The sequence below is a fragment of the Pseudorasbora parva genome, chromosome 22, assembly GCF_024679245.1.
Source record: "Pseudorasbora parva isolate DD20220531a chromosome 22, ASM2467924v1, whole genome shotgun sequence".
NCBI classification, from domain to species: Eukaryota; Metazoa; Chordata; class Actinopteri; order Cypriniformes; family Gobionidae; genus Pseudorasbora; species Pseudorasbora parva.
Window position 1 is genome coordinate 26,080,155 of NC_090193.1, and position 26,870 is coordinate 26,107,024.

Here is a 26,870-nt window from a genome sequence, read left to right on the forward strand (position 1 = left end):
ATGAAAAAGAGACCATCTTTTCCTTAGCGAAAAACTGCTTTTGCACCTGTGACCCTGTATTGCACAGGTGGCACGTCATTACAAAGAGGTCAATCTTGCGCTAACTGTTAAGGAGCAGTTGACAACAAGGTCGAGGGTTAAAGGCTGTTTTGCCACACATGTTGTTTTGATCCCGAGAAAAGGAGAGTTGTGTAAACCAAAAATAACAAGATCTATTTATATCTGTGTTGTGAAAGTGTATGCAGCACTACTCCTTTACTTATTTAATTTACTTTTATTAACTAAGAGTACAATCAGTATTCGCCTATAGGTTTGCATATTCAAATCCTTTTCATTTAAATCCTTTTAAATCCCAGAAGTGTAAATTTTCTAAGACTATATTGTTTGTGACAGTTTAGATCACAAATTTTGCTCATAAAATTTGTCATAATGCACTGACCTTTCCGCTAAACTTTCTGAGTTTAAGTACAACAACTACGCACAAGAGAACTGAATCGACAGTTCGGATGGATGGCCTTTGCTTTCCTCTTAAGGAGAGGGCAGAGGGCTAAACTTATTTCCACCTTGGTACAATCAGTGCCGTGCAGCTCTTCTCCGAGTCTCTCGAGTCATTAGAAACACAGTTGTCTCAGGAAACAGCCGTTAAGCAAGGTCAAAGTTTGCAGCAAGTAGACATACCTGCGTTGTTTTCATGTTCACATGATATTTTATGTGTGTGCGCTGATGCATTTGTGTGTTTCGGGTCAATCTGCGTTGACATTTCATGAACAATGTGATTGACTGGTTACTTATAAAACATAAGGTTCATACAAAAATAAGAAAGATTAGGGAACTCATATACTTTTTTGCTTCAAAAATTTATTCTGTAAGTAACAATGAAATGCAAATCACAATCGTTTACTCTTCAAAGGTTTCAAGGGACAGTTCTTGAAAATGATACAACTGATTAATGAAACAAATAAAAGATATACAAAAACAAAAATACCAATGCAATGCATCTATTGCCAAAAAGGTCAAATGTCATTTGCATAGCAGATTGATGGAGGCTGTTGTGAAAACTCAAAGATAAAAGATACATTATCAAAACCAGCTTGACATGTCAGAGATAAGGTCGATTGAAAATATAAAATACTGAATAAAAGGATTTAAACTTAAAAAACTTAAAAAAAAAACTTAAAAAAAAAAAAAACTAAACATAAGACGGTTTGCTGGTCTTGCAGCTTTGAGAGGGGTTTCAGCTGGACAGACCAGCAAACAATCTTATGCTGGTTTAAGATGTTGTTGTTTTTAAGCAGAAACTATAGAAATCCTAAATACATTTGGAACTACCGCAAAAATTCAGGCGATGTTGGATTTTCACAAGAGGGTCCATTACTCTGGCAGTTCAGTCCGACAACTAGCCTCTCGCATTTGAGTTTATACGCGTCCCTCTCGCGCACCAGCCGACTTAGCTCGTGCTTCAGCTGCTCCACTTGCGTCGCGAGGTTCGTCTTCTCGTGCTCCAGAATGTGTTTCTGCTGAACGCGTTTGTGCCGACAAGACTGTGCGTACCCGCGGTTTTTCAAGGTACGGCGTTTCTGCTTCAGGCGGATAATATCGTCCTTGGTCATGCCGCGGAGGTGTCGGTTGAGCTCGCGCACAGACATGGACACCAGCTGCTGGTCGGAGAAGCGGCTCTCCGCGCGCTCGCTGCGCCTATGGTGCGTCTGCTGATGGGACTTCAAGTGCGACGCGCCTTGAGATGAGCTGTCGAGGTGCTGCATTAACTGATCCATGCTTTTGCCGGGCGTAAAGTCGGGATTGTGGCCGAGCTCGGTGTACTGCTGCTGATGATACTGATGCACACTTGGTGCGTGGAACTGACTCATGCTCCTGTATCCCTCCATCTCTGCCTGGTGGAGCTGAGGCGGGTGTGTGTGCATGAGATTCGCACTTAAGGCTTCCCGGACATCCTCCGGTGTTAATTCAAGACAGTGTGGATCTGCGTGCTGTGGGTAAGTCCCCGTGCTCAGGGTCCAGTAGAGATCTTCAGCACTGCTTCTCTGTCCGCTCGGGCTGAAGCTCGGCGATGAAGGCACGGAGCTGCACGGGGTGCTCAAGGGTGTGCTGGACACGGAGCCTGGGACGTGTAGACCGCATTGCTGGATGAAAGAGCGGTCTGGTCCCAAAGCTGCAGCCTCCTTCTTCACGTCAAACCTCATGTCAAAGCCACCGTAGTCCAAATTCAGCTGATTTTTCGGCAGGTCCAGAAGACCGTGATGCTCCGCCGTCATGATTTCTGTTGATGTCTCGATCAAGTGAAAAACTTATTACTGTGGTTTAGGTTGCATTAAGGTTCTGACACCTCTTTCAACCACCCTCCTAAACAATTTAGCCAACGGAAAGTTAGCAGGTTTCGCCTTTTAGTTTCGGATGGTCTCTCGTTGACCAGCGCAGGATGTATGTTGAAAAGAAAGTAAATCACGCTGCTTTAAAAGCAGCCGCGCAGTGAGGCCACGCCCTCTTTCCTGTCGCAGCTGTCACTCTCCCCAAAACATGTCCAAGTTACTTTTACCTCAAATCAAAAGAAAAAAATAAAATAAAAAAACAAACAAACAAGAAATTGTATTTTGTATAACGGAAAATAAACATAAATAAGGTTAACAGATTTTTATGTTCATGTTTTTCAGGGTAAATTTTTTTTCAGTATAGGCTATAATTCTCAGATATAGACGCGGTAATTTTTTTTTTTTTTTACTATAGTTTAAGTATACGTCAAAGGCAGTGCAATCTTTACAGTAAAACGATCCCTGATAATCAAAAGCATTACAGTAAGCATTTGGTGACAGTTGGCCTATAGTTCATATTTGTCATTTAATTAGCATTTACATAGGCTATAATGTTAATAAATTTGAGCAACTAAAATCTGATTGTCATATGTCATGTACTGATAAGCTGGAGCAATGCAAGGCCACACGATCCTTAGAGTTGGCCTCTCCAGCAACTGTGACCAATAATAATAAAGAGAGAGCACAGCAGTCATCTACACAAGACCATCAGGGCTGCACGACAATAAAATAAAACTGCATGAACTAAAAAAAAAAAAGTAACATAAAATGTACTCCGTTAAAATAGCAGAAGTAAAATCTTCGTGAATAAAATCTAACATCTAACGTTTATTGGAATGCCCCATTTTACTTATAAAAAAAAAAAAAAAAAAAAAAAAACATAATTTAAACAAGTGAATTGCTTTTCCTATAGGCTAGGTCATGTATTGCTTTGTTTAATTTAACAAGATTTCACTGCATTTTTACATTGTAGGCCTACATTTAATATATATATATATATATATATATATATATATATATATATATATATATATCTGTACTGTAATATTGTACTGGAAATAAAGTTTAAACACCTAACTGGAAGCTAGTTTAATATTAGCCAATATAAGTTTAGATGGTAGGACCCAATGATTATCTCAGGTTAAGATCTTCAGAAAACTCATGCGGTATGGCGGTGACTGTTTCTCTGAGAGCTATTTTACTGACACCATGTGGCCATTGTGTGGAACTGCTGATATGTTTTCCATGTGGTCAGGTAGGTAACTTTTACATTTACAAATTAACAGTTGAGGCAGCATCTGCGCATCTGCTTTGAAATGTTTTGTCTGGAGAACTGGAGAAGGAGATTAAAATCCTAAGAGAGAAAATTAAAATAGAGAGAAAGAGAGAGAGAGAGAGAGAGAAAGAGAGAGAGAGAGAGAGAGAGAGAGAGAGAGAGAGAGAGAGAGAGAGAGAGAGAGAGAGAGAGAGAGAGAGAGAGAGAGAGGAGAGAGAGAGAGAGAGAGAGAGAGAGAGAGTATTTGTGTATTTGTATACACAACATTTCAAGGCTTTGAAAACCTGGTGTCTTAGTTCACTGGATATTTAGTAAACACAAAATCACCAACAACGAATGAAACAAGTCCACAAAAGCAGAGCCTTGACAGAACATTCATGGAGATACAGCTACTGGGAAACATTCAAAGTACAATAATGACAAGACATCAAAAAGCTGAGGTAATGATTGCCGGAGAACAGCTAAGGTACGCTATATACACAAAGCTTAGTCCCAGTAGGACATTTACACAAAATGACTGTTATAACCTCAACTCACACTTGCAAGGCTTACATATTATTTGTTGCATATTGAAACATTAATGTGTTATACAGTAAGTAATGCTCGTATTATTTTTTACATAATAATGGTTCTGATACTCTGTGTTTTGAAGGTTACGAATACATGACAGCAAGTTGATTAAGGACCACAGACACCATTTGCGAACATACCCGAATTGTTTTGTGGCTCAGGAGCTAATTGACTGGCTTATTGCTCATAAAGAAGTGCCCGATCGAGAGACTGCTGTCCAGCTCATCCAGCACCTCATGGACCATGATATTATTCATCACGGTACAACATTATTTACTGTACACCAAATAACAAAGAATATGATATAGCAAGGTCATGTCATGCTTTCCTACTGTGTCGTCTCATATTAGGACCTATTTATTTGACTCTGTCTTTGAATGAACAGGTTGTACTTCTCAAAATATACTATACTGTTTTTTTTGTTCATCTTTATAGTGTGTGATAAGTGGCCAGTGTTCTATGACGCCAAATACTTGTATAGATTCAGAAAAGATGATGGCACATTTCCTTTCAACATAGAAGTTAAGATCTTCATGCGTGGACAGAGGCTATATGAACAGTAAGATATTTTATCAGGAAGTTAAAAAAAAAAGAAGTAAATTCATTCTCATTAATATTTCATATTATGAAATACTGAATATACTTGTTCTGAATTGGTATACCTTTTTTTTACACATTAAATATGGTAATACTAGTTCTCTCATTGCAAACTGAAATGTTAAAAGAAAACATCTGGGGTCAGTAAGGTTTTAGGTAAAATTATACTTTTATTTAGCAAGGATGGATTAAAGGGTTGGTTCACCCAAAAATTCTGTCATTAATTACCCTCATGTTGTTCGCCACCCATAAGACCTCTGTTCATTTTCAGAACACAAAATATAAATATTTTTTTAAATGCGACGACTCAGAAAGGGCTCCATTAGCCATAATGACATTTCCTCTCTCAAGACCCATAAAAGACACTAAAGACGTCGTTACAAAGCCCATCTCACTACAGTGATTCTACAATCATTTTATGAAGTGACAAGAATAGTTTTTGTGTGCAAAAAAACCCTAAATGATGACTTACAGTATATGGCCGATTTCAAAACACTGCTGCCTGAAGCTTCGGAGCTTTATAAATCACACTGATTTATAAAGCTCCGAAACTTCAGGAAGCAGTGTTTTGAAATCGGCCATCGCTATACAAGACGTTATTTAGTTGATGTTTTTTGCGCACAAAAAGTATTCTTGTTGCTTCATAAAATTATTGTAGAATCACTGTAGTGAGATGGGCTTTTTAACGACGTCTTTAGTACCTTTTATGGGTCTTGAGAGAGGAAATGACATTGGTGTAAATAGAGGCCTTTCTGAGTCATCGGATTTAAAAAAAAAAAAAATCCTCATTTGTTTTCCGAAGATCAACACAGGTGTTCTGGAACTGCATGAGGGTGAGTAATTAATGACAGAATTTTCATTTTTGGGTGAACTAGCCCTTTAAATTGATCAAAGTGACAGTAAATACATTAAAGGGTTAGTTCACCCACAAATTTTATTCTGCTATTAATTACTCACACTCATGTCATTCCAAAACCATAAAACCTTAAATTCTTAAATTAAAAATCTCTCTGACCCCTCCACAGCCATTTAATTAACACTTTCAAGGCCCAAAAGGCAGTAAAACATTGTTTAAATAGTCCATGTAAATCCAGTGGTTCAACATTAATTTTATGAAGCGTCGAGAATGCTTTTTGTGCACAAAAAAACTGACAAAAATAACAACTTTATTCAACAATTTCTTTATGTATGTGTCAGTCTTCTATGCTGTTGACATGGTAAATGCAGTCCTGAGTCTCAGAGTTACATCAGAGCTAAGCCAGCATGCCGGGCTTATCATTGGCCAATGCTGTTCACGTGAGCACCACAACGAATGTGTGTGATGCTGACACACGAGCTGGCCAACATAAACTTTGTTGAATAAAGTTGCTAGTTTTGTTGTCGCTTCATAAAATGAAGGTTAAACCACTGGAGTCAGAAAGTTCTCAGATATCAGCAAAAATATCAAGGTGTTATAAAGATAAACGAAGGTCTTACGGGTTTGGAACGACATGAGTGTGAGTAATTCATTTTTGGGTGAACTAACCCTTTGATAATATTACAAAATATTTCTATTTCAAGTAAAGGCTTTTTTTTAAAAAAAACATTCTATTCATCAGTCAATATTCTGAAAATTCTGTTAAGAATCCTACCCCAAACTTACCGACTCCAAACTTTTGTAGTAAATGTAGAAATTAACTTTGACCTAAATTAATAAATGCTGTAAAAGTAATTTCATTGTTAGTCTCTTTTTCAAAATTCATCTGTCGTTTTTTAACAGTCTGATTACAAGCAAAGACTCAATCTTAGCCTTACGAGAGGAAAAGGGAGTGGCTTATGAGCGTTCTTTCCCTGGTTACATGTTAATTGATTGGCTACTACAAAACGGTGAGATAGAAAGTCGCCGACAAGGACTAGATCTCTGCAAGGCCCTAATGGAGCATGATATCATTCAGCATGGTAAGACAAATAACTATCACCTTATGGTAGTGCTGTGTGTAATATTTTGCCATTAAGTCAAAATGCACTACCTGTTAAGTTAATCTAATGCAACATACCTGAGTATTGAGCAATAACTTCTTCAAGTAATATTATATCTGCAATGATTTCTTTCTTCAAGCTGTGCCTTGCTGAAAAACTCCACTCTTCATTTCACTCCGCAGTCTCTCTGAAGCACCACTTTTTTGACAGCGGGTTGCTGTATCAATTCTGCATTAATTTTCGCCGCCGGCGTCGTCTCTCTGAACTGCTGCATGAGACAGAGAATGAAGAAGTTGAATGTATAACACAGCTTAACCAAGACCAAGCTGACAGTCCCTTCACACTGCGCAAAACTTCTCCATCTGAGAACAACAGTGACTTCTTATCTGGTATTAAAATGATTGGAAATACTACAAATATATATTTCCAATGCTTTGATATGGAGAGTTAGAGCTTGAGAGGTGGTGCTTATGCAAATAGTTCAATTTATTCAGAGTGATTTTCAACACACTAATTGCAGGGTCAGCCCCCTCTGGAGCAATATAGCAATATGAAGTTAAGTGCCTTGCTCAAGGGCACAGCTGAGATATCACAGCATAATGAGTGCAGTAACTCAACATTTCTGTGCACATCCATATATGCAACCTGCAACCTTTGTGTCAGCAAACCAGCTCCTTAACCTACGGTTTCTCATTATTATATTTTACACCAAAGACCCATTTTCATAACCCCAAACTATTAATGGACCCCTAGACACATAACAAAATATAATGGACTATCATTAGGCCAACATTTGAGCAAATTATTGAAAAAACTAAAAAGACAGACAGACAGACAAGACAAGACAAGACAAGACAAGACAAGACAAGACAAGACAAGACAAGACAAGACAAGACAAGACAAGACAAGACAAGACAAGACAAGACAAGACAAGACATAGATAGATAGATAGATAGATAGATAGATAGATAGATAGATAGATAGATAGATAGATAGATAGATAGATAGATAGATAGATAGATAGATAGATAGACCGACAGACAGACAGACAGACAGACAGACAGACAGACAGACAGACTCTGTTAACTCTGGATTGTTTCGACATTTCAACATCAAAAAAATGTACCCATGTCCATATTTGACCCAAATTTGGGTTAAAACAACCCAGCATTTTTTTAGAGTGTATTTTTGATTTATTACCTGTATATGGCATATTGATTGCTAGAGAGTGGCCAAGATTCACAGTTACACTTTTACTGTTGGTCTGTCAACCAATTACAGTACAATGCCATTGCAATATATGAAAGAAAAAAGACAAGACATAAACCAATGGTTGGGTTTGTCCATATCTGACCCAAACATGGGTTGAAACTTAAAACAACCCAACATTTTTTAGAATGCAACTGTAACAACTGAAATTTGAGCAGTTGTAGATTACATTTTATTTTTTTCTAATTCATAATTCTGATTTCTAATTCCAGTTCAGCCTGCTGAGGACTTAAATGTGCCTACAAATGGACACTGTGGAAGTTTGACCCACCAGCATCACAGTTTCACTGTTTCTCTTACCACTGCTGTTGCAGTACGATGCAATCCTATATCAGGTTATAGGAGAGCATTTGCATGCTTTGAAAATCTGTTACAGATGTAACTGGTATATTTCAACATGTTTATTTATTTATTTATTTATTTTATTTTTTATTAAAGGGCATCTTAGTATAAAAGTACAAAAAACTATTGACATCAATCCAGCAGTTGCCAAATTCTGAGCACAAAATCTGTGTATTCTTTTTATTGACAGTGCTGAAAAGACATGTAACCTGTGAGGAGCTGTTATCTCCAGGTGCTCCTTACGTAAAAAGGGTTCTAACGGTAAGTCATGCATAGATCATGCTTAGCTAGCCATGAAAAGAACCTTGAACTTCAGTTTGTTTATGAGAGTTTTATAATTAAAGATCCTCGGTGATGACCTAGGCTGGGGCATTGTAGTACGAGGAAAATCACCTTGTTATGTTCAGGCTGTGGATCCTGGAAGCCCTGCTGCGGCAGCAGGAGTTAAGGTGATCATTACGTAAACACGTTGCTTACGCAAAAAAAAATTAGAATACATCATGAGCTGGTGTCCAATATATATTTATATATTTTTTTGCTTAGGTACGCCAGTTTGTGTGCCGAGTGAATGGACGCAGTGTGCTTCACCTGGACTATCGTACCCTCTCAAAGCTGGTGATGACTGGACCCCGTTTTGTTACTTTGGAAGTGATGCAACCACTGGATTAATTCAGCATAGTTGAAATGAGAAAATGTATAGGTTTTGAAATTGGTCATTATGCATACTAATGATGTGCAATATTTGCTAACCCAACTTCAGGTAAATCTTCCATTATGTTAACATAATATAGGCCTAGGGCTTATTATTTGAAGGTTAAAATAAAGAAATCATTACACAAAAAAACAAAGACCTAAATCTATCTGCTTGGAGTTTTGGTTTTATATGAGCATGGGTTATAAGCACCATATGCACAGTGTGAGCCCCAATATTCAAATATGCGGTCATCAAATAGGCTATGTATTTTTCAATATTTCATCCTTAAATTTACAATAAATCAGAAGTAGTCTAGCAAGGTGAATATTTGAGTGACTAGAAAGAAAAAAAAGTTTTGTTTCTATCTGTCTTTTGTTGATTGGATGGAGGCAGATCTAAATGTGGGCTTGCAGTCGATTGTGGAAGGAAGGTTTTTGCATGAAGTTCTAGTTATGACATTCTGATTAAAAATTACAAGGTAAAATAAAATAAAAAAACTTTCATGAATAAAACATTCACAGAATCTATATTGCATAAGAAAAAAGCAACCACGTGGTTCTAGTTATGCCTAAATATCTCTTGGACGATTAAATGATTATTACATTGAACATATCACTAGCATAAGTGAAAAATTAACCATTTTAAACGTAGATAAACATGCTAGAACTGTAGCTTACTATGGTGTTTTAGCAGAAACTGTTGTTTACCATGTTGTTGTGCATCTTATTTTCATAATATCAGCTGATGTGCAGACCCAAGAAAATACCAAAAGCTACACTTTATACTATTCTTTAATGAATAAACGACTTTAACCTACTTGGTTAGTCTTGTGTGGCGGTGATGAATGGCCACAGACATCAATGTGGCCCTTTCTGAACTTTACACAAATATATGTCATTTCCGTTTGCAACCGTCCGCCATTTTGAACAGGCTGGGCTGGTATGTGGTACAGTCTCGAAGAGAAAAAGTATTTTTCTGCCCAGGGTTTTTATGGAATTGATACAACAGGCTATCCAAATCGTTCATTACAGAACAAGTTCATAGGACCAATAGAAACTGCTCTGTAGTCTCTGTAAATCCAGTTGAGGACACATGGTGCGGATTCTCAGGATGAGTTGCCTAAATTCACCGGCGGCAGCAGTGGCGCGAAGGACTGCAGCATCTGCCCGGGCCGAATAAACCTCAATCTGTCTCTGTCCTCTCCGCCTAACCATTAATTTGGCGCGAAAGCGAAACGCTTGAAAGTATTTCGATGCGACACAGTGAAGAAAATCAGGTAATGTTCTGTTAAAACCGTATGTTTTCATTCTCTGGCATCAGTGCTTTTGTGTGGAGTTCAGTGTGCACATCAAACATCCCGTTGCTAAGCTAACGTGCTAACTGCATATGTGAGCGTGCAGTAACAATTGCCATGCTATATCGCTAAACTAAGTTTTTGTTTTGAAATTAAATTATAAATTAAATTCACTTTACTGTCATTGAAAAGTTGGTACAAGGGGGTCAGGGCAACGCAAACGTAACCTGATAAATAAATGGTGTGTTATTTTGCTGAGCCCATCAAAAAGGCCTGATGTGGCCTGTATTGTCTAACGTTAGTTGAGTTGCATTCATGGAGCAACTAACGTTAATGTTACCCCCAGTTTCAGTGATGCAGTTAATGCATTATTAGGTTTATATTAGAGTGGTTTGTTTACATTCTGCAAAATATACCAAACCGTGGACTGTATAGTACTGCATCATTAGTGTGGTTAATTTCCCATAACTGATGGGTTAGTGAAATGATGGTTCATTCCAATGTATAACGTTACATGTTTTGACTGGAACGACAATATAATCTGATGGTTGGTGGCTCACTATATGTCCAATGATGTCTAAACAAAGAGTCAAAAAACAAGTTGACTGCATTGTTTTCGAGTGCTTAAAGCTATGTTTAATTGGAATTTGTGTCCAAGCTAGAGGGAAATGCAGACGAGTAAACTTTTTTTTAAAGATTGTTAGAAATTAGTGATTGCAAAAAAGTATCTTCAGCAATGTGATTGTCTCAGCAGATCTAGTTTATTTTATTTGGTCAGTTTTAGTCATTTAACATTGTGATATGAATACTAAAGATCATACACGGTTTTAAATAAATTTTTGTGAAGCATTTTTTATTGAAAAAAATACTAATCAAAAAATCTATTCACAATAGAGATGCACCAATTGCAGTTTTCTTGCCAGATTTCAGTGTTTTTGTAAGTGTGACTTGTCAATACTGAATTTTTTTCTAAAAAATGTAATTGTCCGCATGTACAAAAATCTACTTTTCTTCAATGCAAAGTTTCATTTTCATAAAAATAAAGGTAATTTAAGAAAAGGGTCTTATAAAATAAGAACAAAAAAATGAATTGTAAACAATGGCACAAAGTGTTACAGTCAGTTACCACAGTAAATCAATGGTACATTTTGGTGATTTGTGGATTGCAAAAGCATTCTAACCGAACTTGATTGTTGAGACAATTTTTCTGTATCAATGTTGTTGAAAATATCAGTGCTGTTTCATCTAGCTTTAAACTAGTTTAAACCATTGAGACATTTGTGTTAAAAAAAAATAATTAAGAACTCTTCAACAAACTCAAGTGCTTCTCATTTTAGTTCATAGCGCTGTTTTAGTGCTTAGGTGGTCAAGACCAGTCAATATGTAAACACATTTAAATGCAATGCAATTCAAGCTTGTAGCATTGTTTCTTTTTGCTTTTGACACTTACCTTTGTTATTTAAACTTTCTCATGTGCAATGGAAAAGCAACGCTTTATCAGTTAGGCAAAACCATGGCACCAGTACAACCTCTTACAAAATTTAGTTTACGATTTTAAATTTATTTTTGCAAAATTTGACCATTTAGTCATAGTCTGGAGCCCTGACAAGCCTAAATTAAATTTGTTCATCATATAAAGCTATTGTGACTTCAGAAGACTTTAGTCATGGATTACTTTTACAATCTCTTTATGAACTTCTTAAAGCGTCACAGTTCTGTACAACATTAAAGATTGCTGAGTGTATCTTTAACTATTGAGAGCCTAACTAAAAACTTCTTTCTTTTTTATCCATAGAAGAGATGTTTCAGCTTCCAGTGAATAACCTCACTCGGTTGAGGAAGGCCAGGAAAAAAGTCAAGAGACTGCTGAGTGACATTGGCCTTGACTACTGCAAAGAGCATGTGGAGGTGATTATTTTTGAATTGTCATTGTGTTTTGTAGTAATATTGAACATCATACTAAACACGCGTACACATTTAAGACTTTGCTTCACTAATGTTATTTCCTGTCCATTTTCCTGTAGGACTACAAAGATTTTAGCCCCAGTGATTCTTACATGAATCAATTTCACCTTGACCTTTGTATGTGGGATCCATCCTGGACAAAGTCACAGGTATGTCACCCACAGCCATTGCAACAGAAGTACTCCAAGCTAATATTTTTATCATATTACATAAACATTTTGTAATTTCACTTTCTCAAATATTACAGGACTACAGAACAAAGCAGTTTTGCTGCTCTGAGTGCCCGTTTGCCTCCAAGTATTTCTCTGCCTACAAAAACCACTTCCGCAATGTTCACAGAGAAGACTTTGAGAGCCGAATCCTTCTTAACTGCTCCTATTGCACATACAGTGGGAACAAGAGGACTCTGGAAACCCATGTTAGGCTCTTCCATATGCCTCACAATATGGTACGCCAGGGTGCCATCGGCCCTCACGGAGCTCCAGTAGGGGTTAGGGACAGTATGCGGGTAGAGAAGCCCTTGCTAGGTGATCGAAAGGAGCTCCCAGTGTACTACTGCAAGAAGTGCACCTACCGAGATAGACTGTACAATGTGGTGCGCAGGCATATCTACAGGGAACACTTCCAGCATGTGACCACACCTTACTTGGGAAAAAACTCAGAGAAGCAAGAAAACAGCGGAGAAGTCCCTGGCAACAGCCATGGAATTCACTGCAAGAGCTGCCACTTTACACCTCGTTCTTATGAAGCACTGGTGCAGCACGTCATTGAGTTCCATGAGCGCATTGGTCATCAAGTTACCGCTATGATCGGGCACACCAATGTCATAGTGCCGAGGCCCCAGGCCAACCTAATCCAAAGGGGCGTTGCAATCACTCCTGGTGTGCGTCCTCAGACACCTCAAATAAATCGCTTCAGTATGCCTAAAATGGTGGGGTTACCTGTTGGCAACCATTTCAAGCAAAGCCTTGCAGGCAACTCCATGTCTGGTCAACCAGTGCGCGTTACACTACCTGATAAAGCTTTTGTGTCTGGTTCAGTCTCCCAGTCACACACAGGAAAACAACTTGGTAGCTTTGGAGTCCATGGTGCTGCACATTTTAATGCCCAGTCAGCTTCTTTCTCCCCCTCACTGAAGAGCCTACCTCTCTCTTCATCAGTGCATGCTGCTACTGCCACATTGACGTCACTGCAGGCCAAGAAAGCTGCAGCCAATGCTCTGAACACCTCACAAACACAAAAGTGGAAGATTTGCACCATCTGCAATGAACTTTTCCCTGAAGGCACTTATAGTGCTCACTTTGAAAAGGAACATCAGGCGGAGAAGGTGAGGGCGATGGCTAAATACATCATGAAGATCCACAATTTTACTAGCAAGTGTCTGTACTGTAATCGTTACCTACCCAGCGACTCTTTGTTGAACCATATGCTAGTGCATGGGCTATCATGCCCACAATGTCATTCCACATTTCACGAAGTTGAGAAAATTGTAGCACACAAGCGGCTGGCTCACCCTACCGAGCCAGGGGATCAGCCAACTGGTTCTCCTCTCACATTTGATCTCACGCTTCAACAAGGAAGTCCCAAAAATGTTCAGCTTATTGTAACCACCTACAACATGAAGGAGACTCCTGAAGCCTCTTCAGGTGCCAATCAACAGCCACCAAACAGCACCATGGCCAAGCCTGCAAAGATGGCAGCCAAGCAGCCAGATGCCCAAAGTGATTCTGTGGTCCGAAACATGTCCCAGTCTTCGGTGTCGCAAAAGAAAGAAGTTGGTAAAACACTCTGCCCACTATGCTTCACTATTCTCAAAGGTCCCATCTCTGACGCCCTAGCCCATCATTTACGGGATCGTCATCAGGTACTCCAAACGCTGCACCCTGTAGAGAAAAAGCTAACCTACAAGTGCATCCACTGCTTGGGAGTGTACACTAGCAACATGACCGCTTCCACCATCACGCTCCATTTGGTGCACTGCCGAGGTGTTTGCCAGACCCCCAAAGGCACCAAGCCCATCACGAGTGGACTGCGTTCACCTGGAGCTGGGTCTCTCAAACGTGAGTTAGTTACCCCAGATCCGTCTGACCCCAAGAGAAGAAAGATGGTAGACCAGTCTAGGTATTACCCTACAGTCTTTGTTGAGAAACCAGAAGAGCCAGTCGTGTTGGCCTTGGATCCGAAAGGTCATGGTGACGAGTCCTACGAAGCACGAAAAGCTTTCCTTACAGCGTATTTCAATCGGCATCCTTACCCTTCCCAACGAGAGGTCGAGAAACTTGCTGCAAGCCTCTGGTTGTGGAAGTCAGATGTCTCGAGCCATTTTGCCAATCATCGGCGCTCATGTGACCGAGACTTAGTCACCCGCAAGCCTGCTGTGTTACTAGGCTTTAACATGCGGGCGGTGAGCCAGCTCAAGCATGACATGAGCTTTGACGCCAACTGGCTGTTTGAAGTCAATGACGAAGAAAAAAGCGGATTCTCAAGGACCTCAAAATTTAGGCTGAAGTCTCCTGTTGGTTTCTCTGCTGACTTAAAGGGGGGAAAGCAGCCGTTAAACACTGGACAAAGTAGTCAAAGCAACTGTGCCTTCAAGCCATCCCCCGGATCATCCTCAGAACCTATTGCCATTGACTCTGACAGTGATTCAGAGCCAGAAGTGATACTAAATGAAAATCTTAATCAACAAACTGCGGTGTTAAGGCCTTCGGTGGTTCAGTCTCACACAAAAGGTTCATTGCTGCGAGAGAGCTTCCGTTGCGAAAGAGATGTCAGGGGGAGCAGAAGTTCTCCCAGAGTTGGGCCAAAAAGTCTAGATGGTTCTGTTTCTGGTTCCAGTCCTGACGAAGCTACCTGGTCAGGCAGCATGTCTTCTGAAGAGAGCCACTACAGACCAGCGAGACGATTCGAAGTGAAAGGGAAGAAGGTGGGGTTGCTTGGTAGATGATGGCTTGTGGTGATAGTCCCCTTTCTCTCTAACTCTCCAGACCAAGATTCTTAGGTCAAAGCTTTTACCTCACATTTGGCTGACAATTGAACATTGTTATGAAATGATTTGTAACACGTAGAGCCGGAGGAGTTACACACTTTTACTGAAAGTACTGTTTACTCTCAAAAATTCTGCTGTCAAAGAGCGGAAAACTATTATACTGTATCCCTTTTTTTTTTTTTTTTAACCAACCCGTAGTCCTGGGAGGTTTGTTTTCTTCTTCTTTTTTTTGTATACTGTTCTCTGTATTTAATCATTCACTTGTTGGAATTGTAACAAAATTGATAGGTCTGTTGTTTTTTCCTGATCAAATAAAAAGACCGTGTAATTTACAATCAATGTGTATTTTTTTGTTGTTGTAAAGAAATGCTCAATTCACTTGTTATAACAAAAACCTGAAATTCCCATTTGAGCCCAATGTCTGATTTCTAACCATCTAACCCCTTAACCATCACACCTAAACCCCATTTTTTAATATTGACATGAAAATACTCGATCCAGACTTAAATGGTTGAACTTCAATAATACTTTGCAATATAGTCTTGTTTTAAAGAAGACGTGGCAGATTATAGTAGAAGTGAAATAACGTATAAAAGTGAAGTCAAAATATAGTTGTTTATATAATATATTTTTCAAAACATGTGTTACTCCAAAATTGCAAGGAAATCTAAATTAAAAATGTGTGGGTGTGTTCCAAATATTAGGTGGATATTTTTAAATATGAGCTTTCAGTAAGATTTTGTTTGGGTGCAGTACCAAACTTTCTCACTATAGATGACAACCAAACTCCATTACTGACCATATAAGTGTCCTCTATTTCCATATGTGGTTTGAGTGATCTGAACCATGTATTTATTTCCATAGTTCTCATGCACTTTATAAAGTAGACATTTAGTAGTATGGGCTGTTTGGTATATATATATATAGAGAGAGAGAGAGAGAGAGCTTGCCACAACATCAAAAATGGCAAATCTATCTTTTTTTTGTTTTATTTGACATTTACTTATCTCAAAAAATGGAGTGGTTTGTCTTTGAAAACAAACAAAGGTTTCAACCAATCTTTTATGTTTTTTTTTTTGGGTTCACCACTTTCAAAATAATATTTCTAACATGTATAATATTTATTTCAAAGCATTTGGTTGTGCTAAATATTTCTTACTTTAAGCACTCAATAAACGTAACTCTAACACTTTATTTTACAGTGTCAATGTAAATGTAACGGGATTACTATAAATTGTGCATAATTACAAGCAACCTTTAACCAATACCTAATCCTATAGTAAGTACATGTAGGTATTAAATATTACTCAGTACTTGAATATAAAGTTACACTGTAACAAATAAACTAAAATTTAATCTAACTGGTAACTTTAGATTTTTACACGGTAGTATTATTTATTCAAATACACAACATATACATCATTAATTCTCTTCAAGTACAATTTTACAGTTGACCTCTATCTTGACTATTGTATTGACAGCACACTGCCCTTAGAGGTCACTGTTTATAAGATCACTGTCATTCATTAATATAGATTGTAATTTACATAAGTTTATGGCAGCTGCATCTTGCCAAGTCAGCAGTCCTAAAACCTGTTGTTGGTCATGTTTGCTAGACTAATGTTAGTGGGGGGAAATAGTATAGTCTTTGCACAGACTCTTTTATTTAGAGAAATATTATGCAAAATTTTCATTGTGTTCAATTTCATTCATAAAGGGTATGGTTGCTTAAGTAAACCTTTAAATGGGTGTCTGCATGTTGCAATTTTGTACTTTGAAAATGCACTGATTCAGTAGACATTAAAAAAAAATTCAGTAGTGGACATGTATCATGTGGTTCATATTAGCAAGTAGGACTATTTGTGAGGGAAGAGTGACTGAGACAGAAGGACTGTAACGGATGTCGTTTTGAATTTGCTCTGCTGGTCCTGTGGTTGCTAATCTCTTGCAGTCATTTGTCACCATTTCCCCAATATATGGCTGTCCGTCCCAACAGATAACTCTGTGAGGGCAAAACAGAAAAAAATGGATACCCACCTGCCACTCAGAGTTTACTTGTTCAACGCTTCAAACTTAGACACACCATATATTTGTTAAGGTTGTATTCACTTGATATTTGTGTATAGATGTTTTCAGGATCTAAAACTGTAATAACTGTCACTATAAAAGGCTGAGATAAGACAGTTTTAGTATTTTTTGGAATATACACAAATACTGTTAATATTCACGTTTGAACTTTTTCATAATAAGAATTTTCTGAAACCATTTCTGATGAGTCAGCCAGGGTTCATGATTAGGTGGCATCCACAGATGTTCATAGTTCCTGTGAGCTGTGATCTGTTCTTAACTCTTGCACATGACTAATGATCAATCATGCAATGATTTGACCTCAGTATACGCAAGTATGCAAATAAGTGTATTTCCGGAATTGCTCCATTAGGTATACTAGTTTATTTTAAGGCCTTGCTGAGGAACAAAAATTCCAGGTGCTTGAGTCATGTTTACATTTTTCTTATGAGCTGCAAAGACACTGAAGCCAAACCACCCAATATCTGTTAAATACATTTTTATTTCAATTTAAGAGATGCTTTAAGCATTTGAAGGCTTGTGATTTGTAAGCTGATACTGTTACGGACAGTAGGCCTAAATGATTTCTGGTGATTCTGCTGAGGTGGGTCATTGTTGAGAATGTTGTGAGCATGATAAGGTATCACTTTCACCACAGTCTAAACTGAATTGTCCCAACGCCTTGCATAAATTAAAATGGCAATTTGTAACTGTAAGTGCTAAGGTAAATTACTTTTTGTTACAAATTACACCTGCATACTTAGAACATCTGAATTCAGTACATACTATGGCAGTATGTATATGTAGACAGAACAATAGTTTTTCAGCATTTCTTGGTTCTTATATTCTCTGTGAGAAACTTCAGTGCAGGTGCATCTGTTTTGCCAGCATCTGGGCCACACACCCGCAGTTGCATTGTATACACAGATATAACAGTTTTTCCGTGTGATCTAAATTTAGGACCTGGTACAAGTGGAAGCTTGGTTAAATGTTTTGTCACCCTCCTCCAGCTTTATGGAAAGTTTAATTTGCATGTTCATGCTCCAAAAGCAGATCAATTGTTAAAGCCTCTGCTGAGTGGATGAATGGACAATGACACTATTATTGCATCGCTGAAGTGACATGAAGTACAAATAGTGAGCTTCAAACCACAAGGTCTAAAACAGTTAGCAAAATTTAAATACCAGCACCACACTGAAAGTGCTCTCCTTTGAATGTTGTTCACACAAATTTCACACACTATTTAATTTGCTTTTCTAAAAAAGAACCGAAGAAATGTATAAATCACAGGTATGTGTATATACATTCATATATGTTCTTTAGCATCTTTTTAGGAATGAAAACAAAATTTGTGCAAATCTGTGAATTTTGACTTACAACTGAATGTTTTGCTTAAAAATGACTATAGGTGATCTTGCTCAATGATATCCAGAATAATATGATGTAAGGGGATCAGATGAATTACTAATCCACCTTATTTTGCAATGCAGAATTGCAATTTTCAATGAATGTGCGAGACTTACGATTTACTGTTAACCCTGACGCATAAAATTAATTGGCTTGAGTAGAGCCAACTCAAATTAAACGAATTAGTTCTCGAAACATATTTTAAGTAATCTGAATTGCTTTATAGTTTTCAGTTTTAACTTTTGTAACTTTTTTTAAATCTAGACAAACTTTAATTTAACTGAAACTTTCTATTTCCCAGCATGCTTTGCCATGACACTCGAAAGGGAGAGTAAATCCTAAAATTAAGGTCCGAGATTAATGTTATGGGAGATTTAGTACTATTTAATATGTTAGTTTAGAAGAGTTTCTGTGATGTTTTTTTTTTTTTTTACATGAATGGAGTATGAGCTTAGTTTAAGAACAGATATGTTAAATTGTATATATTGCTATTTAGCAAGTGCTAATGCTATTAAAGTATTGTGTTACCAATTAGCAAGGTAGCATGTATTAAATTAGCAAGTTAAAGCTAACCAAGCTTTCACTGCTAAAAATATTTAAGTTGAGATTACATGATACTTTTAAATTAAATTTATGAGCTTACTCAAATATTTCAAGTTAATTAAAATGTATGAGTAAAATGTTAAAATTTGCAAGTTCTCTGCTTGCATAAACTTAAAAAAAAATTAAAAAAAAACTGATTAAAAATATTACCTCAAAATATTTGAGTTTTGCCAACTTAAATTGGTAAGGTAAATAGAAGAGTAATCAAGAACATTATTTGCGCGGCAAAAAGTGTCTTTATGCTGACAATAATGAATACAGATTATATAATAACAAGTATCAGTTTGCAAGCAGCATAACACTGTTTTTGTAAAGCTAAAACAAGTAACTGTGGCTAAGATACAAATGGCCGTTCCCACTCTTATGTTAAAAGGATACCTCAAAACATTTAATTACAAGACATTTATTGAACATCTCAAAATAAGTCATAATAGTATGATTATAGCACATACAATAAGGTCTAAAATCATAAATATTTACATTTGTCATTATATGATATGTGACAGTTTCAGCTACCAGGTTATACTGTTCCAATATTCATACAACGGCTTCAAAATCACTGACAAGCTGTCACTGTTTTGGAGTTTTTACTCATTTTTTCTTTAATTAAAAATGTGATGGATTGCGTTTATGCAAGAAGTGTGTTTAGTATATGTACAACGTAATGTACATGACTCGTGGTCCAATAGACATTTCATTCATACAAGTGTGTGCACCATGCCAGTGTTTGGGTGGTGGCTGTAGGGCAAAGTTGGAGAGGAGTGCAAGGAGGAAGGGGGCAATAGATGCGGGGTGTGGCTATAAGAAAGGAGTGGTCCTGGGTTCAGAGAGTAGGGTCCAACATGCTCATCAGGAGGTGCCATGTGAGACATGTCAGGGTAAACCTCTGACACTGCGCTCTTTTTGCCTTTTTTGTTTCTGTTAGTCACCTTGCGATTCCGTGTCTGTATCCCATCCTTCTTCATTGTTAAAGGCCTGTTGACCTGCAAAAGGCAAACAGAGATAATAAATTACCGGTTACTTATTTTTCCTTCTTGTAAATGTAGTATTAATGTTGACACTCACATTGTGCAGTTTAAAATATAGGCCACAGGCATTGCACACAGGCTCGCCGCTGGCATTGCGTCTCCATAGTGTTGTAGTGCTTGTGTGGCAGTTGGCACACTGCGTTCCAGCGCGTTTGCTGACAATCTAACACACAAGCAAAGTATATTGTCAAAAATGTTGATATAATCACCAAATAAATGAATTAATACAATTACTATAACTATAGTTACATTCAGTACAGTAAAATTGGTTGTCAATATAGTATTTTTCAACTGCTTGATCGTTTTATTGTCACATTATTGCCCATAAGGTTGGATACATTATACTTTACATTACACGTAAGCAATATACTATGTAGCAAATCTCAGCTGTGTGATTTGTTTATATTGTCACAAAAAATGTAAACTATCGCACAGCTCTATATTGATATTATATTTAACCTAATATGCATACATACAGTGCAGTCACATAAACCGATATATGCTATATAGCAAATCTCAACTGCATCATTTTCCCACTGCAAATATTATCACCCAGCACTTTACATGAAGTTCACTGTAAAAAAAATTAATTTTAATTAATTAAATAATTTTTTTAAGTACAATCAACTTGGATTTCAACTTAAATTACATTAAACTGACTTTAAAAAAAATGTTGAATCTTGTATAACTTTGAAAAAATTGAAAGTTGCTTAGCTTGTTTTGATGAGTTAAAGGGTTAGTTCACCCAAAAATTACAATTCTGTCAATAATCACTTACCCTCATGTTGTTCGACACCCGTAAGACCTTTAGATATTTTTGTTGAAATCCGATGGCTCAGAAAGGCCTTCATTGACACGAATGTCATTTCCTCTCTCAAGACCCATAAAAGGCACTAAAGATGTCGTTAAAAAGCCCATCTCACTACAGTGATTCTACAATAATTTTATAAAGCGACGAGGTCATGTGATTTCAGCAGTTTGGCAGTTTGACACGTGATCCGAATCATGAATCGGTACGCTGATTCATAACGGTTCAAAACTTTGTTTTGAAATCTGCCCATCACTATATAAGTCGTTATTTAGTTTTTTTGCCCACAAAAACTATTCTCGTCGCTTCTTAAAATATTGTAGAACCACTGTAGTGAGATGGGCTTTGTAACGACGTCTTTAGTGCCTTTTATGGGTCTTGAGAGAGGAAATGACATTGGTGTCAATGAAGGCCTTTCTGAGCTATCAGATTTCAACAAAAATATCTTCATTTGTGTTCCGAAAATGAATGGAGGTCGAATGACATTAGGGTAAGTAATTAATGAAAGAATTTCAATTTTTGGGTGAACTATTCCTTTAAGGTAATGTAAAATGTCCAACTTTATCCGTATATACTTGTGTAGGGTGATATAGCAAATCTCAAACGCTTGATTGCTTATATAACAGCAAAATGTTAGCTACTACTATACAAAATGCGACTATAAGGCATGAATTTGTTAAGGATTAACTGCTTTGAAACAATGTGCATTGTGAAAAGTTCTACATTGAGCATAAGCGTCAGTTCTGGCAGGCTAGGTAGTCAAGACGCTGCTAACGCTATTTGGTCTCATCAGCTGTTTCTGCTCAGCTGAGATGCCTCAGCTGATTTGCATCAGTGCATCAGCTATTCAAACTCCCCTTGCTGCTAATGGCCATGATATAACAGCGCGCAGCTTCAAACAGATTCAGTTCGGTCCTAAACTGCTGTTGCTAGCTCTTTGCTGCCCACCACCTCCCCAGCTCCTCCATGTCGTGTATAACGTGGTATTTTACTTTGTGATCGTTGCTGCTCTGTTCATAGGGGGAATAGTTCAGCTCTCACAGGCTAAACTGTGCGAGCGTTCCCTAATGCTGCTGCTGTCCTCTGACTCTCTGCTATTTCATGGTGCTCATGAAACGTCAGTGGACTCCCTGAACAGAGCCATACCGCCAAAACATTCATTCAGAATTATCAACTTGAATTGCAATTTATTCAAAAATTCCTAAATCATTTTTATTTGTTCTTGACTTAATAGACCGGACAGAAATTAATAAAACTTCACAAAATCACAAACTATCACCTAAATTATTTTACGTACCAGCCTCTTTTTTGGTCTGATGAGGGGTCTGTTCTGGCCATTCATCTTATGGTACAGTCCGCAAGCATTACAGAGGTAGTGGCCTGTCCCATCTCGACGCCACAGGGGGGTGGCAGTGGCACCACAATTTACACATTCACGAGCCTCTGTTAAATTCAAAAGTAATTATTATGCCGAATCATTCAAGATTTTCAACCTTCTCAATAATTTCTAGAGAAAATGTACTTACCCGGTGGCGAAAGTCTCATCTTGTTGCGAAGTTTGGGTGAGTATGACGAAGGGCTCATCCAGGGTCCAGCGCTAGAATAGAGTGCCGCTGAACTATAGTCCTGTGACGTGGTCATGTACGATCCGTATGGACTCAGCATGTGTGGAGAAGTGCCATACACACCTCCAGTAGCTGAACTCAGATTGAGAAAGCTGCTTCCCCCTCCACCCATGGGACTCAGGCGCTCGGCTTTCAGGACTTCCTGGAGCCTGGGACTTTCCTTCCCATCACGACTTGGGGAAGGGTATCCTTCTTTGGGGGATGTGAAAGATGGGGTCACACTGTTCGGGTAGATGGACGTGGAGGTGTGAGGGTGGAGAGGTGTCTTTGTGAATGGGCTGCTTGCCCAGACAGTGGATGTTGGGTTATAGGAAGAGTTTAGAGAGTGACCTGCAGAGTTGTCCAGCCACTGGATGTTTCCCAGAATAGATGGAGAGGAGTAGACTTGGCGAACTATTTCAATGGAATAAAAAAGTAACACATTTAGACTATAATGCACTTTAATATTGACTTTATAGTGATAGTTTAAAGGATGTTTGTCTATGCAGTCCATGGAGACTTTCATTTTGTGGACAAACATTGTGTTAAGAAGAAGGTTGTAGGCTGCAAGTCTGAAACAACATTAGAGCTAGTAAATATAGACTTTTTCTCTTTAAGGTGAACTATCCTTTTATGGTGGTGCGGAAAATGGTGAAACAACGGTTGCATATTTTCAAACAATTCCCACTAATCTCTTATTATAATTGCAATACCATTCGGTGAGTCAGAAATGGCATATTTCACTTTAGCAGTGAGGATCTCACCTGGACTGTGTCTGTAAGACGATGAGGCTCGACTCTGGCCACTAGTGGTATAATAAGATGGGAGTAAATCAGCCTCAGAGGTGGAGTAGAAGGCCTCATCATCTTCACCGGGTGGAAGTAAACCAGGCTCTGTGGTGTAGTTTGCTAATGGGTCCGGACTGATCAGACTGGGTGACACCCAACGAGACTGCTCAGATGAGTTCTCCATCTTTCAAATGGGAGAAATAATGGTCAGACAATAGGTTTGGAAGATGAATTTATTTGAACTGGGAGGATGATTTCATACTTTTTTAACAGTCAATTCTAAAGTTGAAATATACCTTAAAATATTTTTCACAATCCTTATAGCTGCCATAAAGATGAATTGTAATGCTAACAGATAAGCCTAGCCTGACATGTAGGATATTGTAGACCTCCTTGGTCCGTAATTTTTGTATTTTTATTAAGGTATCTAGACAGTACGGCCTGTCACACTTCCCTTTAAAAGGTCTTCATTTGACTGTGGCAAAAAGTCAGCACTAAAAATACATCAGTATGTCTGAATTTCTCACAGGCATTCATAACAGTTAGCATTAGCTCACAACAACATTCACTCCCTTAGGGGAATTGACTATTAAAAGATTAACAGAAAGACTATTATATTGTCTTTGAAAAATAGAATAACGGTCAAGCAAGATCTATATTTTATATATCTTATATATCTTTTTATATATTGTGTGTGTATATATATATAAAATTACTTTTTTTTAAACTTTTTTTTGTTTATTTATATTAGCTTTTTTTTTAGCTAGGGTTTGTTTTTAAATTGACTATTTCAAGATTAACATATTGTCTTTGACAAATCAATATTAATTAATATTGATACTGATCAATACTGATGAAATATCTGTCCTGAAAAATAGTCCTACACTGTAAAAAATTTTGGTTGGTTTTTGTTGGTTTAACTTAAAAAAGTAAGTAACCTGGTTGCCTTAAAATTTTGAGTTAATTGAAATTAAAACTTTGAGTTGATACAATGAAGGAAGTTAGTTTAATAAATAGAAACTCAAAATATTATTGTATCTGAACCACATAAAAAATGATAAATCATGAAAATAGCACTATTTGGCATATTTCACTGCATGCATCATCAGAAATAAAACACACAATTACCCAATAAGCTTACAAAATCGTTTGATAATATTTTAATAAAGGTTGTCGAATCTCAACATTTTTTCATTGTATTAACTCAAAATTTAAATTTCAATGAACTCAAAATTTTAAGGCAACCAGGTAACTTTTTTTCTAAATATTTTTTTACAGTGTATACATTGATTTTTGTTCATGTTTTTACAGTTTTTACAGCTCAGAATTTGCGGTTACACACCTGTAAATTCATGTATAAGCTAGGAGCTCAAATAGGGCTAAAATAATTAGATTAATTAGATAATTATCAGAACTCGTTATCAGAAGTCGTTATTGCAGTGATAATGCAGTCAGATTAAATGTTATGTTATGTTATGTTTTGTTTTTATTTTTGCTTTTAGTTTAAGCTAGAAAGCAAGGAGCTGATTTAAGTTAAATGAACCTAAACTCAATTACAAACCTCAGACATTATACTTAACAAAATATAATTGTTAAATGGAACAAAATAGGATTGGAAATATGGACATAATTAATAATGTTGGAACATATTTTCTTAATTTCCGTCAGTCAATCATCACATGTTAAGCAGAAAAGCCGTCGATCTAGTTGAGTGATTATGAATAGCACCGCATATTCTCCTGATAACTGGTTTATCATTATCAGTCTACTTTATGATTGCACAAACTGAAAGTCTGAGACAAAATGCAGCCCTTTTGATGTGGATATTAGCATAATGATGTGCAATCAATCAAACAATGTTGAACGAATTTTGAATCATAGCCTGAACGACACATAGACTGCACGTTTGTCTGAGAGATGTGCTCTTTACAGCGCTTACATTTAGAAATAGAATTTTAATGCTATTAGAAAAGTAAATTATATATTTAATAACAGGATTATGCAATATATTTATTATATATCTTTGTGTGTTAATGAATACGTTACAAATACAGGGAGTAGGCCTAACATTCATAATAACATTTTTGTGAATTGAATTTTGGATAAGTCTAATAGAAATAATAATTACAATACAATTGGGATAAAATGTTGAAAGAAATTGGAATATTTTGACATTTGTCTAACAATTAACATCTGATTCTGGCTCAATCGCATAAATTATTGTTGCCAGCTCTTAAAAATAGTAAGCAATCATTTGCTTGTTAGTTTTAACGTGCTGTAACAGCAGCAGAAAAAAAAAAAAAAAAAATTTGCATAATAATTGTCGATAATTATAATTGAATAGCAAATAATTGCACATTTTATAAAAATATATTGCAAACGGCACACACACACTTATTAATTGGTTGACTGATTGATTAAATTGGCTTCTTTTCAAATCTAGACTGTAACATAGTCCTACATGTCAGAACCCAGTATATCACATATTATTCAATTAATAACAAAATACTCTCTTCCATATCTAAACACAAAATCAATTTGTGAGTAATGTGTTGAGACCCTTTCACTGGCTAGAACTAGAAGAACTTACCTGCAAGTGATGTATTGAGTATCTTGTTTATCAGGTGAGTAGATTCACACCAGTGCACAGATCATGGAGGGCGGCTTGAGAGTTAGAGTGTACTGGATCTCTGCTCACTTGCTTATCTCCTTCAGTCTTTAGGAACTAGCAACTTCATTTAAAATTGTAGGGCACCAATGGGTGGGGTTGGGGTACTTTTTTTGGACACTCCTACCATACGGCCATGCTTAGAGTTTTGAATATTATATGGCAGTCAGATCTCTGGCTGACACAGCAACTAAGTATAGATCAGTTTAACAAAGTTGGTTTGTATAAAAATTATTAATCATTATGATTCTGATCAGCTATAGGGCATGATTTTAAATGCACAATAGTTTATTATTCAGATATCACACTCAAACGTCAATCAGTTATTGAGGTTATTATCAGTTATATATACATTCTCACAGTACAAACCAGAGGTTATATAAAAAGATACAGAGGGAAATCTAACAGCTCATTGTCTGAGAAATTCCCACAGAGAATATGAGAAACCCTAGTTTACAACAACCATAAACGTATCGTACATATGATTCAAGCACAACACTGATAAAGGAGCACTTCTGCGAAAAAATAAAAAATAAAACCACAGAGCATGTTAGGTATGCCATGACACAATAAATGCAGGAATTAAAACGGCACTAAGTAACAAAGACCAGTCCA

At 37.2% G+C, this 26,870-nt stretch overlaps 4 protein-coding genes across 6 annotated transcripts; 2 read left to right on the plus strand and 2 right to left on the minus strand.

Moving 5' to 3' along the window:
- Positions 1–842: 842 nt before the first annotated feature.
- On the minus strand, positions 843–9,980 carry mafbb (v-maf avian musculoaponeurotic fibrosarcoma oncogene homolog Bb). Of its 2 annotated transcripts, none has more exons than XM_067430773.1 (3): positions 9,852–9,980; positions 6,807–6,997; positions 843–2,554 (listed from the first exon to the last, which is right to left on the minus strand). In XM_067430773.1, the coding sequence occupies exon 3, from the start codon at positions 2,271–2,273 to the stop codon at positions 1,326–1,328; it is 948 nt and encodes a 315-aa protein (XP_067286874.1). In that variant the 5' UTR covers positions 2,274–2,554; positions 6,807–6,997; positions 9,852–9,980; the 3' UTR covers positions 843–1,325. The 2 variants fall into 2 exon arrangements, 1 of the variants encoding a protein (XP_067286874.1); XR_010900489.1 differs by lacking the exon at positions 843–2,554 and adding an exon at positions 3,400–3,681.
- Positions 3,857–9,084, plus strand: si:dkeyp-97e7.9 (DEP domain-containing mTOR-interacting protein). Of its 2 annotated transcripts, XM_067430770.1 has the most exons (9): positions 3,857–4,069; positions 4,256–4,434; positions 4,609–4,732; positions 6,530–6,708; positions 6,912–7,118; positions 8,211–8,333; positions 8,531–8,601; positions 8,685–8,789; positions 8,884–9,084. In XM_067430770.1, the coding sequence occupies exons 1-9, from the start codon at positions 3,981–3,983 to the stop codon at positions 9,007–9,009; spliced, it is 1,203 nt and encodes a 400-aa protein (XP_067286871.1). In that variant the 5' UTR covers positions 3,857–3,980; the 3' UTR covers positions 9,010–9,084. The 2 variants fall into 2 exon arrangements, with proteins under 2 accessions (XP_067286871.1, XP_067286872.1); XM_067430771.1 differs by having other exon boundaries at positions 3,857–4,043; positions 4,256–4,732.
- A 191-nt stretch (positions 9,981–10,171) lies between the features above and the next one.
- On the plus strand, positions 10,172–15,617 carry adnpa (activity-dependent neuroprotector homeobox a). The gene is made up of 4 exons (XM_067430769.1): positions 10,172–10,310; positions 12,124–12,236; positions 12,353–12,442; positions 12,541–15,617. Exons 2-4 carry the CDS (start codon positions 12,129–12,131, stop codon positions 15,238–15,240), a joined length of 2,898 nt encoding a protein of 965 aa, XP_067286870.1. The 5' UTR covers positions 10,172–10,310; positions 12,124–12,128; the 3' UTR covers positions 15,241–15,617.
- A 3,967-nt stretch (positions 15,618–19,584) lies between these two features.
- On the minus strand, positions 19,585–26,300 carry gata1a (GATA binding protein 1a). Its single transcript, XM_067431236.1, has 6 exons — positions 26,178–26,300; positions 23,564–23,771; positions 22,722–23,213; positions 22,493–22,638; positions 20,425–20,550; positions 19,585–20,342 (listed from the first exon to the last, which is right to left on the minus strand). The coding sequence occupies exons 2-6, from the start codon at positions 23,769–23,771 to the stop codon at positions 20,058–20,060; spliced, it is 1,257 nt and encodes a 418-aa protein (XP_067287337.1). The 5' UTR covers positions 26,178–26,300; the 3' UTR covers positions 19,585–20,057.
- Positions 26,301–26,870: the final 570 nt, after the last annotated feature.